The sequence below is a fragment of the Oncorhynchus mykiss genome, chromosome 9 (assembly GCF_013265735.2).
Source record: "Oncorhynchus mykiss isolate Arlee chromosome 9, USDA_OmykA_1.1, whole genome shotgun sequence".
In the NCBI taxonomy this organism is placed as follows: domain Eukaryota; kingdom Metazoa; phylum Chordata; class Actinopteri; order Salmoniformes; family Salmonidae; genus Oncorhynchus; species Oncorhynchus mykiss.
This window is the reverse complement of record NC_048573.1, coordinates 78,761,730-78,775,645: the sequence shown is the minus strand read 5'-3', so window position 1 is coordinate 78,775,645 and position 13,916 is coordinate 78,761,730. Positions and strand designations below refer to the sequence as shown.

General features: G+C 52.8%; 1 protein-coding gene and 3 long non-coding RNA genes across 5 annotated transcripts in view; all 4 read left to right on the top strand.

Annotated features, from left to right (window-relative positions):
• Positions 1-13,916, top strand: part of LOC110532877 (V-type proton ATPase subunit S1-like) — a 29,160-nt gene that overhangs the window by 11,798 nt on the left and 3,446 nt on the right. Inside the window, exons 4-6 of one of the 2 annotated variants that reach the window (XM_036989136.1) lie at positions 1,662-1,702; positions 1,836-1,921; positions 5,378-5,551. In XM_036989136.1, the coding sequence (XP_036845031.1) occupies positions 1,662-1,702; positions 1,836-1,921; positions 5,378-5,551 (301 nt within the window). Of the gene's footprint in view, positions 1-1,661; positions 1,703-1,835; positions 1,922-5,374; positions 5,552-13,916 lie in introns of both variants that reach the window. The other variant, XM_036989134.1, reaches the window with a different exon arrangement.
• On the top strand, positions 8,106-8,408 carry LOC118966136. The gene is made up of 3 exons (XR_005053414.1): positions 8,106-8,145; positions 8,274-8,307; positions 8,368-8,408. It is a non-coding gene; the product is annotated as an uncharacterized LOC118966136 (long non-coding RNA).
• On the top strand, positions 9,350-9,701 carry LOC118966134. Its single transcript, XR_005053412.1, has 3 exons — positions 9,350-9,389; positions 9,518-9,551; positions 9,646-9,701. It is a non-coding gene; the product is annotated as an uncharacterized LOC118966134 (long non-coding RNA).
• On the top strand, positions 12,662-12,964 carry LOC118966135. Its single transcript, XR_005053413.1, has 3 exons — positions 12,662-12,701; positions 12,830-12,863; positions 12,924-12,964. It is a non-coding gene; the product is annotated as an uncharacterized LOC118966135 (long non-coding RNA).

The following is a 13,916-nucleotide window of genomic DNA, read 5'->3' as shown; positions in this document are numbered from 1 at the left end:
CGGTCGACCTCTAGTCTGCACCAGTAATGGTGGTGGCTGGTTATAGTTGAAAAAAGTAGGTAGAGAAAACATTTTGACTGATTGGATAGGAAAGCATAGCTTGAACATGTCAAGTTGGTTTGGTGTATTTAGCTTGAACAGTTCAAAAGTTATTATAGTTGGTTAATTGGCTAGTAGTAGTGGGAACTGTGTATGAGTGGTATTGATAGTTACTACAATAGCAGGGATATTAGTAAAGACTGTGGTCAATTATAGCATAAACCTTTATTGAAGCAATTTAAGTTGAGTCAGTCGGTACACCCTGGACCAGAGATAGTTATTGCAGACCAGAGATGGTTATTGCAGCCAGAGCTAGCTTCGCCCTGGACCTGAGATGGTTAGTGCAGACCAGAGCTAGCTACGCCCTGGACCAGAGATAGTTATTGCAGACCAGAGCTAGCTACGCCCTGGACCAGAGAGAGTTATTGCAGACCAGAGCTAGCTACGCCCTGGACCAGAGAGAGTTATTGCAGCCAGAGCTAGCTACGCCCTGGACCAGAGATGGTTAGTGCAGACCAGAGCTAGCTACGCCCTGGACCAGAGATGGTTAGTGCAGACCAGAGCTAGCTACGCCCTGGACCAGAGATGGTTAGTGCAGACCAGAGCTAGCTACGCCCTGGACCAGAGATGGTTAGTGCAGACCAGAGCTAGCTGTGCCCTGGACCAGAGATGGTTAGGCAGACCAGAGCTTGCTGTGCCCTGGACCAGAGATGGTTAGTGCAGACCAGAGCTAGCTACGCCCTGGACCAGAGATGGTTAGTGCAGACCAGAGCTAGCCACGCCCTGGACCAGAGATGGTTAGTGCAGACCAGAGCTAGCTACGCCCTGGACCAGAGATGGTTAGTGCAGACCAGAGCTAGCTACGCCCTGGACCAGAGATGGTTAGTGCAGACCAGAGCTTGCTACGCGCTGGACCAGAGATGGTTAGTGCAGACCAGAGCTTGCTGTGCCCTGGACCAGAGATGGTTAGTGCAGCCAGAGCTAGCTACGCCCTGGACCAGAGATGGTTAGTGCAGACCAGAGCTAGCTACGCCCTGGACCAGAGGTGGTTAGTGCAGACCAGAGCTAGCTACGCCCTGGACCAGAGATGGTTAGTGCAGACCAGAGCTTGCTGTGCCCTGGACCAGAGATGGTTAGTGCAGACCAGAGCTAGCTACGCCCTGGACCAGAGATGGTTAGTGCAGACCAGAGCTAGCTACGCCCTGGACCAGAGATGGTTAGTGCAGACCAGAGCTTGCTACGCCCTGGACCAGAGATGGTTAGTGCAGACCAGAGCTTGCTGTGCCCTGGACCAGAGATGGTTAGTGCAGACCAGAGCTTGCTGTGCCCTGGACCAGTAGTTGTGGGCTCAGTGTTTTTTGTGGTTGCGGTCAGTGGGTTACTCATTGGGAGCCCAATGCCATGACATTTGGGGGATTTTAGATTCTCCCTGGCGGATTTAGTTGTAATGGCGGCCATGATAAATGAATGAAGGGGAAATGTTTTTTTCTTATTTTTTTCTCTTCTGAATATGGGTGTGTGTGGTCTGTCTGGTTGTGGGTGTGTGTGGTCTGTCTGGTTGTGGGGGTGGTTTATCTTTACATGGGTGTGGTCTATCTGATTGTGGGTGTGGTTTCTAACAGGGCCGATCTGATGTCCGTGAAGGAGGTTCTCAGCGGGAATGGTGAGTGTTCTATATTGGTCTATAGTTCTACTGTACGGTGGCTCTGCTGGGACAAACATCACCCCTCATTCACTGTGTTCCTTCTAACAGCATGATCCAGATTGCTGAAGACTAACTTTGTGTGTGTGTGTAGATGAGGTGATTGGACAGGTGATGAACATTATGAAGAGCCAGTCTGTCCCCTACACTGCCGTCTACACTGCAGTGAGACCCTCACGGGTAAGTGTGTTTACGTGTTAGGGCCGGGACTATACCAGTATCGACATACTCCTTAGTATCGTGGCAAGCTGATTTAACTTCTTTATAAAAACAGCCCTAATTTTGGAAACAAACATTGTTGTCCTCATGTCACATTTGATTTCTACTGAAGAAGAACATAAACACAACATGTGAAGTGTTGGTCTCCACGTTTCATGCGCTGAAATATAAAAGATCCTAGAAATGTTCCAGATGCACAAAAAGCTTTTCTCTCGAATGTTGTTCACAGATTAGTTTACATCCCTGTTAGTGAGCATTTCTCCTTTGCCAAGATAGTCCATACACCTGACACATGTGGCATATCAAGAAGCTGATTAAACAGCATGATCATTACACAGGTGCACCTTGTGCTGCGGACTAGGGCTGTTACAGTGATCGTATTACCGCCACACTGGCGGCCCGAGTTATGATGGCAGTCAAATTCCACGTGAACATTTAGTCATGGGAATTAGCCTTCTCGAAGCTCTGATGCTGCTGATGGTCATTAGTAGCCTACTAAACTTGCTAACTGCCTGGTACTCAGCACTCTGTTGTCCCTCTAATCACTCTGACATCAATGCAAATGTAATTTAAAATCTAATCAAACACTTCATGAGAGCCCATGAGCTCATGTTGGGCAATATTTATATAGGCTATGCTATTGTGTGATGGCCTCTATTAAACAGAGGAGGATCCCATCAGCTTTCTATAGGCCAGACCTACTATATTTATTTCTAAACTTTTCTAATATTAAGCACATTGCTTCTCTTTACAACAGGATGCCATGAAAATGAACCAAGGGAATAGTATCCTCCATTTGCTATTTAAGTGCATAGATGTTTTTCCGCTCTCCCTGTTCTGATACAGGTGCATGATAATGGTCCGTTCTAAATCTAAACAAATGTCACACTTGTATTATTTAGTACATGTAAAGACCAGATTAAATCATGAATAGTCTGAAAAAGCATAACAGTAATCAAAAAATGTACCCTGGAAATAGCATTGTTGAGAGATCTGAAGAATCAGTCACTGATATGCTAATACTCTTAGTAAAAGTATTTATCTTCAACTCACAATCTGTAGATATGATTTAATTAGATTCAAATTGTATGTTAAACATCACAGTTGAAATATAGAAATCCAAAGAGGGTGGAAGTGGTGTTGATGGGGATAGAATGTGCGGCTGCTCGGCCATAGGAACCCATTTTATGAAGCTCCCGACTAAGTTATTTTGCTGCTGTTGCTTCCAGAGGAAGTTTGGACGGTGGTCTCGTTCTGTGAGCTAATGTGGCTTCGCTGTTGTGGAAACTTTTAGGAGCAACATTACAATAACAGCACTTATAGTTGATTTGACTTATGGACTTGTTGGAAAGGTGGCATCCAATGACGGTGCCACGTTGAAAGTCCCTGGAGTCCCTGAGCTCTTCAGTAAGGGCCATTCTACTGTCAATTTATGTCTATGGAGATTGCATGGCTGTGTGTTCGATGTTATACACCTATCAGCAATGGGTGTGGCTGAAATAGCTGAATCCACTAAGTTGAAGGGGTGTTCACAAGTATGTACAGTGCATTCAGTAAGTATTCAGACCCCGTTGTGTTACATTACAGCCCTTTGTGACGTAACAAAGTGGAAAAGTCTGCATACTTACCGACGGCACTGTGGATGTCTGCATACTTACCGACGGCACTGTGTATGTCTGCATACTTACCGACGGCACTGTGTATGTCTGCATACTTACCGACGGCACTGTGTATGTCTGCATACTTACCGACGGCACTGTGGATGTCTGCATACTTACCGACGGCACTGTGTATGCCTGCATACTTACCGACGGCACTGTGTATGCCTGCATACTTACCGACGGCACTGTGTATGCCTGCATACTTACCGACGGCACTGTGTATGTCTGCATACTTACCGACGGCACTGTGTATGTCTGCATACTTACCGACGGCACTGTGTATGCCTGCATACTTACCGACGGCACTGTGTATGTCTGCATACTTACCGACGGCACTGTGGATGTCTGCATACTTACCGACGGCACTGTGTATGCCTGCATACTTACCGACGGCACTGTGTATGCCTGCATACTTACCGACGGCACTGTGTATGCCTGCATACTTACCGACGGCACTGTGTATGTCTGCATACTTACCGACGGCACTGTGGATGTCTGCATACTTACCGACGGCACTGTGTATGCCTGCATACTTACCGACGGCACTGTGTATGTCTGCATACTTACCGACGGCACTGTGGATGTCTGCATACTTACCGACGGCACTGTGTATGCCTGCATACTTACCGACGGCACTGTGTATGCCTGCATACTTACCGACGGCACTGTGTATGCCTGCATACTTACCGACGGCACTGTGGATGTCTGCATACTTACCGACGGCACTGTGTATGCCTGCATACTTACCGACGGCACTGTGTATGTCTGCATACTTACCGACGGCACTGTGGATGTATGCATACTTACCGACGGCACTGTGTATGTCTGCATACTTACCGACGGCACTGTGGATGTCTGCATACTTACCGACGGCACTGTGTATGTCTGCATACTTACCGACGGCACTGTGGATGTATGCATACTTACCGACGGCACTGTGGATGTCTGCATACTTACCGACGGCACTGTGTATGCCTGCATACTTACCGACGGCACTGTGTATGCCTGCATACTTACCGACGGCACTGTGTATGCCTGCATACTTACCGACGGCACTGTGTATGTCTGCATACTTACCGACGGCACTGTGTATGTCTGCATACTTACCGACGGCACTGTGGATGTCTGCATACTTACCGACGGCACTGTGTATGCCTGCATACTTACCGACGGCACTGTGTATGTCTGCATACTTACCGACGGCACTGTGGATGTATGCATACTTACCGACGGCACTGTGTATGTCTGCATACTTACCGACGGCACTGTGGATGTCTGCATACTTACCGACGGCACTGTGTATGTCTGCATACTTACCGACGGCACTGTGGATGTATGCATACTTACCGACGGCACTGTGGATGTCTGCATACTTACCGACGGCACTGTGTATGTCTGCATACTTACCGACGGCACTGTGTATGTCTGCATACTTACCGACGGCACTGTGTATGTCTGCATACTTACCGACGGCACTGTGTATGTCTGCATACTTACCGACGGCACTGTGGATGTCTGCATACTTACCGACAGCACTGTGGATGTTCCTTTTCAGAAGGCTCTGATGAAGGCAGACCAGGCACAAACACACACCTGTTTGTATTGTCAATGAACCAGATTCATGCACAAACACACACCTGTTTGTATTGTCAGTGAACCAGATTCATGCACAAACATACATACATTGTATTGTTTTCCTGGATAGTCACCATTTGACGTATCCTGCTAACCATCTCTCTTTCCTTCTCTCTAGCAGGTGCCATCTATTTCAATGGATATGGAGGCTGGTGTAAGAGGAGGGCGCTCTCTATTGCAGTACGGAGACAGAAAGAGGGAGAGAGAGAGACAGAGGGAGAAGGAAAGGGCAGAGAAGAAGGTCAACGACAGGACATCAGACAGGACAGGAGTCTACCCACCAGTGGAGTATAAGGTTCTCTCTCACACACACACACACACACACACACACACACACTGCATGTAAAGAGCCTCTTTTTAGTTGGATAATAAATACACTATGAAATAATCAACTGAGACTCACCAGGATATTATAAACAAGTCTTGTAAACGAGAGTGATACAAGACATTGCACTCGCCCTTAAAAATCTGCCAGAGTACATGGTACTCTTCACACTGCTGTGACGGGGTAACGGAGCAGTAGGTGGTACTGCTGTGACGGGGTTACGGAGCAGTATGTGGTACTGCTGTAACGGAGCAGTAGGTAATACTGCTGTAACGGGGTAACGGAGCAGTAGGTGGTACTGCTGTGACGCGGTTACGGAGCAGTAGGTGGTACTGCTGTAACGGGGTAACGGAGCAGTAGGTGGTACTGCTGTGACGGGGTAACGGAGCAGTAGGTGGTACTGCTGTGACGCGGTAACGGAGCAGTAGGTGGTACTGCTGTAACGGGGTAACGGAGCAGTAGGTGGTACTGCTGTGACGGGGTAACGGAGCAGTAGGTGGTACTGCTGTGACGCGGTAACGGAGCAGTAGGTGGTACTGCTGTAACGGGGTAACGGAGCAGTAGGTGGTACTGCTGTAACGGGGTAACGGAGCAGTAGGTGGTACTGCTGTGACGCGGTAACGGAGCAGTAGGTGGTGCTGCTGTGACGGGGTAACGGAGCAGTAGGTGGTACTGCTGTGACGGGGTAACGGAGCAGTAGGTGGTACTGCTGTGACGGGGTAACGGAGCAGTAGGTGGTACTGCTGTGACGCGGTAACGGAGCAGTAGGTGGTACTGCTGTAACGGGGTAACGGAGCAGTAGGTGGTGCTGCTGTAACGGGGTAACGGAGCAGTAGGTGGTGCTGCTGTAACGGGGTAACGGAGCAGTAGGTGGTACTGCTGTAACGGGGTAACGGAGCAGTAGGTGGTACTGCTGTAACCGGGTAACGGAGCAGTAGGTGGTACTGCTGTAACCGGGTAACGGAGCAGTAGGTGGTACTGCTGTAACCGGGTAACGGAGCAGTAGGTGGTACTGCTGTGACGGGATAACGGAGCAGTAGGTGGTACTGCTGTAACAGGGTAACGGAGCAGTAGGTGGTACTGCTGTTATGGAGCAGTAGGTGGTGCTGCTGTGACGGGGTAACGGAGCAGTAGGTGGTACTGCTGTGACGGGGTAACGGAGCAGTAGGTGGTACTGCTGTAACGGAGCAGTAGGTGGTACTGCTGTAACAGGGTAATGGAGCAGTAGGTGGTGTTGCTGTAACGGGGTAACGGAGCAGTAGGTGGTGCTGCTGTAACGGGGTAATGGAGCAGTAGGTGGTGCTGCTGTGACGGGGTAACGGAGCAGTAGGTGGTACTGCCTTGACGGGGTAACGGAGCAGGAGGTGGTGCTGCTGTAACAGGGTTACGGAGCAGTAGGTGGTGCTGCTGTGACGGGGTAACGGAGCAGTAGGTGGTACTGCTGTGACGGGGTAACGGAGCAGGAGGTGGTGCTGCTGTAACAGGGTTACGGAGCAGTAGGTGGTGCTGCTGTGACGGGGTAACGGAGCAGTAGGTGGTGCTGCTGTGACGGGGTAACGGAGCAGTAGGTGGTGCTGCTGTAACGGAGCAGTAGGTGGTGCTGCTGTAACGGAGCAGTAGGTGGTGCTGCTTTGATGGGGTAACGGAGTAGTAGGTGGTACTGCTGTGACGGGGTAACGGAGCAGTAGGTGGTACTGCTGTGACGGGGTAACGGAGCAGTAGGTGGTACTGCTGTGACGGGGTAACGGAGCAGTAGGTGGTACTGCTGTGACGGGATAACGGAGCAGTAGGTGGTACTGCTGTAACGGGGTAACGGAGCAGTAGGTGGTACTGCTGTGACGGGGTAACAGAGCAGTAGGTGGTACTGCTGTGACGGGGTAACAGAGCAGTAGGTGGTGCTGCTGTAACGGGGTAACGGAGCAGTAGGTGGTACTGCTGTGACGGGGTAACGGAGCAGTAGGTGGTACTGCTGTGACGGGGTAACGGAGCAGTAGGTGGTACTGCTGTGACGGGATAACGGAGCAGTAGGTGGTACTGCTGTAACAGGGTAACGGAGCACTAGGTGGTACTGCTGTAACGGGGTAACGGAGCAGTAGGTGGTACTGCTGTGACGGGGTAACAGAGCAGTAGGTGGTGCTGCTGTAACGGGGTAACGGAGCAGTAGGTGGTACTGCTGTAACGGGGTAACGGAGCAGTAGGTGGTACTGCTGTAACGGGGTAACGGAGCAGTAGGTGGTACTGCTGTAACGGGGTAACGGAGCAGTAGGTGGTGCTGCTGTAACGGGGTAACGGAGCAGTAGGTGGTGCTGCTGTAACGGGGTAACGGAGCAGTAGGTGGTACTGCTGTAACGGGGTAACGGAGCAGTAGGTGGTACTGCTGTAACCGGGTAACGGAGCAGTAGGTGGTACTGCTGTAACCGGGTAACGGAGCAGTAGGTGGTACTGCTGTAACCGGGTAACGGAGCAGTAGGTGGTACTGCTGTGACGGGATAACGGAGCAGTAGGTGGTACTGCTGTAACAGGGTAACGGAGCAGTAGGTGGTACTGCTGTAACGGAGCAGTAGGTGGTACTGCTGTAACAGGGTAACGGAGCAGTAGATGGTGCTGCTGTAACGGGGTAACGGAGCAGTAGGTGTTGCTGCTGTAACGGGGTAACGGAGCAGTAGGTAATACTGCTGTAACGGAGCATTAGGTGGTGCTGCTGTAACGGGGTAACGGAGCAGTAGGTGGTACTGCTGTAACGGAGCAGTAGGTGGTACTGCTGTGACGGGGTAACGGAGCAGTAGGTGGTACTGCTGTAACGGGGTAACGGAGCAGTAGGTGGTACTGCTGTAACGGGGTAACGGAGCAGTAGGTGGTGCTGCTGTAACGGGGTAAAGGAGCAGTAGGTGGTACTGCTGTAACGGAGCAGTAGGTGGTACTGCTGTGACGGGGTAACGGAGCAGTAGGTGGTACTGCTGTAACGGGGTAACGGAGCAGTAGGTGGTGCTGCTGTAACGGGGTAACGGAGCAGTAGGTGGTACTGCTGTAACGGAGCATTAGGTGGTGCTGCTGTAACGGGGTAACGGAGCAGTAGGTGGTACTGCTGTAACGGAGCAGTAGGTGGTACTGCTGTAACGGGGTAACGGAGCAGTAGGTGGTACTGCTGTAACGGGGTAACGGAGCAGTAGGTGGTGCTGCTGTAACGGGGTAACGGAGCAGTAGGTGGTACTGCTGTGACGGGGTAACGGAGCAGTAGGTGGTACTGCTGTAACGGGGTTACGGAGCAGTAGGTGGTGCTGCTGTAACGGGGTAACGGAGCAGTAGGTGATACTGCTGTAACGGGGTAACGGAGCAGTAGGTGGTACTGCTGTGACGGGGTAACGGAGCAGTAGGTGGTGCTGCTGTAACGGGGTAACGGAGCAGTAGGTGGTACTGCTGTAACGGGGTAACGGAGCAGTAGGTGGTACTGCTGTAACGGGGTAACGGAGCAGTAGGTGGTACTGCTGTAACGGGGTAACGGAGCAGTAGGTGGTGCTGCTGTAACGGGGTAACGGAGCAGTAGGTGGTGCTGCTGTAACGGGGTAACGGAGCAGTAGGTGGTACTGCTGTAACGGGGTAACGGAGCAGTAGGTGGTACTGCTGTAACCGGGTAACGGAGCAGTAGGTGGTACTGCTGTAACCGGGTAACGGAGCAGTAGGTGGTACTGCTGTAACCGGGTAACGGAGCAGTAGGTGGTACTGCTGTGACGGGATAACGGAGCAGTAGGTGGTACTGCTGTAACAGGGTAACGGAGCAGTAGGTGGTACTGCTGTAACGGAGCAGTAGGTGGTACTGCTGTAACAGGGTAACGGAGCAGTAGGTGGTGCTGCTGTAACGGGGTAACGGAGCAGTAGGTGGTGCTGCTGTAACGGGGTAACAGAGCAGTAGGTAATACTGCTGTAACGGAGCATTAGGTGGTGCTGCTGTAACGGGGTAACGGAGCAGTAGGTGGTACTGCTGTAACGGAGCAGTAGGTGGTACTGCTGTGACGGGGTAACGGAGCAGTAGGTGGTGCTGCTGTAACGGGGTAACGGAGCAGTAGGTGGTACTGCTGTAACGGGGTAACGGAGCAGTAGGTGGTGCTGCTGTAACGGGGTAACGGAGCAGTAGGTGGTGCTGCTGTGACGGAGCAGTAGGTGGTGCTGCTGTAACGGGGTAACGGAGCAGTAGGTGGTACTGCTGTTATGGAGCAGTAGGTGGTGCTGCTGTGACGGGGTAACGGAGCAGTAGGTGGTACTGCTGTGACGGGGTAACGGAGCAGTAGGTGGTACTGCTGTAACGGAGCAGTAGGTGGTACTGCTGTAACAGGGTAATGGAGCAGTAGGTGGTGCTGCTGTAACGGGGTAACGGAGCAGTAGGTGGTGCTGCTGTAACGGGGTAATGGAGCAGTAGGTGGTGCTGCTGTGACGGGGTAACGGAGCAGTAGGTGGTACTGCTGTGACGGGGTAACGGAGCAGGAGGTGGTGCTGCTGTAACGGGGTTACGGAGCAGTAGGTGGTGCTGCTGTGACGGGGTAACGGAGCAGTAGGTGGTGCTGCTGTGACGGGGTACAGGAGCAGTAGGTGGTGCTGCTGTAACGGAGCAGTAGGTGGTGCTGCTGTGATAGGGTAACGGAGTAGTAGGTGGTACTGCTGTGACGGGGTAACGGAGCAGTAGGTGGTACTGCTGTGACGGGGTAACGGAGCAGTAGGTGGTACTGCTGTGACGGGGTAACGGAGCAGTAGGTGGTACTGCTGTGACGGGATAACGGAGCAGTAGGTGGTACTGCTGTAACGGGGTAACGGAGCACTAGGTGGTACTGCTGTAACGGGGTAACGGAGCAGTAGGTGGTACTGCTGTGACGGGGTAACAGAGCAGTAGGTGGTGCTGCTGTAACGGGGTAACGGAGCAGTAGGTGGTACTGCTGTGACGGGGTAACGGAGCAGTAGGTGGTACTGCTGTGACGGGGTAACGGAGCAGTAGGTGGTACTGCTGTGACGGGATAACGGAGCAGTAGGTGGTACTGCTGTAACGGGGTAACGGAGCACTAGGTGGTACTGCTGTAACGGGGTAACGGAGCAGTAGGTGGTACTGCTGTAACGGGGTAACGGAGCAGTAGGTGGTACTGCTGTGACGGGGTAACAGAGCAGTAGGTGGTGCTGCTGTAACGGGGTAACGGAGCAGTAGGTGGTACTGCTGTAACGGGGTAACGGAGCAGTAGGTGGTACTGCTGTAACGGGGTAACGGAGCAGTAGGTTGTACTGCTGTAACGGGGTAACGGAGCAGTAGGTGGTGCTGCTGTAACGGGGTAACGGAGCAGTAGGTGGTGCTGCTGTAACGGGGTAACGGAGCAGTAGGTGGTACTGCTGTAACGGGGTAACGGAGCAGTAGGTGGTACTGCTGTAACGGGGTAACGGAGCAGTAGGTGGTACTGCTGTAACCGGGTAACGGAGCAGTAGGTGGTACTGCTGTAACCGGGTAACGGAGCAGTAGGTGGTACTGCTGTAACCGGGTAACGGAGCAGTAGGTGGTACTGCTGTGACGGGATAACGGAGCAGTAGGTGGTACTGCTGTAACAGGGTAACGGAGCAGTAGGTGGTACTGCTGTTATGGAGCAGTAGGTGGTGCTGCTGTGACGGGGTAACGGAGCAGTAGGTGGTACTGCTGTGACGGGGTAACGGAGCAGTAGGTGGTACTGCTGTAACGGAGCAGTAGGTGGTACTGCTGTAACAGGGTAATGGAGCAGTAGGTGGTGTTGCTGTAACGGGGTAACGGAGCAGTAGGTGGTGCTGCTGTAACGGGGTAATGGAGCAGTAGGTGGTGCTGCTGTGACGGGGTAACGGAGCAGTAGGTGGTACTGCCTTGACGGGGTAACGGAGCAGGAGGTGGTGCTGCTGTAACAGGGTTACGGAGCAGTAGGTGGTGCTGCTGTGACGGGGTAACGGAGCAGTAGGTGGTACTGCTGTGACGGGGTAACGGAGCAGGAGGTGGTGCTGCTGTAACAGGGTTACGGAGCAGTAGGTGGTGCTGCTGTGACGGGGTAACGGAGCAGTAGGTGGTGCTGCTGTGACGGGGTAACGGAGCAGTAGGTGGTGCTGCTGTAACGGAGCAGTAGGTGGTGCTGCTGTAACGGAGCAGTAGGTGGTGCTGCTGTGATGGGGTAACGGAGTAGTAGGTGGTACTGCTGTGACGGGGTAACGGAGCAGTAGGTGGTACTGCTGTGACGGGGTAACGGAGCAGTAGGTGGTACTGCTGTGACGGGGTAACGGAGCAGTAGGTGGTACTGCTGTGACGGGATAACGGAGCAGTAGGTGGTACTGCTGTAACGGGGTAACGGAGCACTAGGTGGTACTGCTGTAACGGGGTAACGGAGCAGTAGGTGGTACTGCTGTGACGGGGTAACAGAGCAGTAGGTGGTGCTGCTGTAACGGGGTAACGGAGCAGTAGGTGGTACTGCTGTGACGGGGTAACGGAGCAGTAGGTGGTACTGCTGTGACGGGGTAACGGAGCAGTAGGTGGTACTGCTGTGACGGGATAACGGAGCAGTAGGTGGTACTGCTGTAACAGGGTAACGGAGCACTAGGTGGTACTGCTGTAACGGGGTAACGGAGCAGTAGGTGGTACTGCTGTGACGGGGTAACAGAGCAGTAGGTGGTGCTGCTGTAACGGGGTAACGGAGCAGTAGGTGGTACTGCTGTAACGGGTTAACGGAGCAGTAGGTGGTACTGCTGTAACGGGGTAACGGAGCAGTAGGTGGTACTGCTGTAACGGGGTAACGGAGCAGTAGGTGGTGCTGCTGTAACGGGGTAACGGAGCAGTAGGTGGTGCTGCTGTAACGGGGTAACGGAGCAGTAGGTGGTACTGCTGTAACGGGGTAACGGAGCAGTAGGTGGTACTGCTGTAACCGGGTAACGGAGCAGTAGGTGGTACTGCTGTAACCGGGTAACGGAGCAGTAGGTGGTACTGCTGTAACCGGGTAACGGAGCAGTAGGTGGTACTGCTGTAACCGGGTAACGGAGCAGTAGGTGGTACTGCTGTGACGGGATAACGGAGCAGTAGGTGGTACTGCTGTAACAGGGTAACGGAGCAGTAGGTGGTACTGCTGTAACGGAGCAGTAGGTGGTACTGCTGTAACAGGGTAACGGAGCAGTAGGTGGTGCTGCTGTAACGGGGTAACGGAGCAGTAGGTGTTGCTGCTGTAACGGGGTAACGGAGCAGTAGGTAATACTGCTGTAACGGAGCATTAGGTGGTGCTGCTGTAACGGGGTAACGGAGCAGTAGGTGGTACTGCTGTAACGGAGCAGTAGGTGGTACTGCTGTGACGGGGTAACGGAGCAGTAGGTGGTACTGCTGTAACGGGGTAACGGAGCAGTAGGTGGTACTGCTGTAACGGGGTAACGGAGCAGTAGGTGGTGCTGCTGTAACGGGGTAAAGGAGCAGTAGGTGGTACTGCTGTAACGGAGCAGTAGGTGGTACTGCTGTGACGGGGTAACGGAGCAGTAGGTGGTACTGCTGTAACGGGGTAACGGAGCAGTAGGTGGTGCTGCTGTAACGGGGTAACGGAGCAGTAGGTGGTACTGCTGTAACGGAGCATTAGGTGGTGCTGCTGTAACGGGGTAACGGAGCAGTAGGTGGTACTGCTGTAACGGAGCAGTAGGTGGTACTGCTGTAACGGGGTAACGGAGCAGTAGGTGGTACTGCTGTAACGGGGTAACGGAGCAGTAGGTGGTGCTGCTGTAACGGGGTAACGGAGCAGTAGGTGGTACTGCTGTGACGGGGTAACGGAGCAGTAGGTGGTACTGCTGTAACGGGGTTACGGAGCAGTAGGTGGTGCTGCTGTAACGGGGTAACGGAGCAGTAGGTGGTACTGCTGTAACGGGGTAACGGAGCAGTAGGTGGTACTGCTGTGACGGGGTAACGGAGCAGTAGGTGGTGCTGCTGTAACGGGGTAACGGAGCAGTAGGTGGTACTGCTGTAACGGGGTAACGGAGCAGTAGGTGGTACTGCTGTAACGGGGTAACGGAGCAGTAGGTGGTACTGCTGTAACGGGGTAACGGAGCAGTAGGTGGTGCTGCTGTAACGGGGTAACGGAGCAGTAGGTGGTGCTGCTGTAACGGGGTAACGGAGCAGTAGGTGGTACTGCTGTAACGGGGTAACGGAGCAGTAGGTGGTACTGCTGTAACCGGGTAACGGAGCAGTAGGTGGTACTGCTGTAACCGGGTAACGGAGCAGTAGGTGGTACTGCTGTAACCGGGTAACGGAGCAGTAGGTGGTACTGCTGTGACGGGATAACGGAGCAGTAGGTGGTACTGCTGTAACAGGGTAACGGAGCAG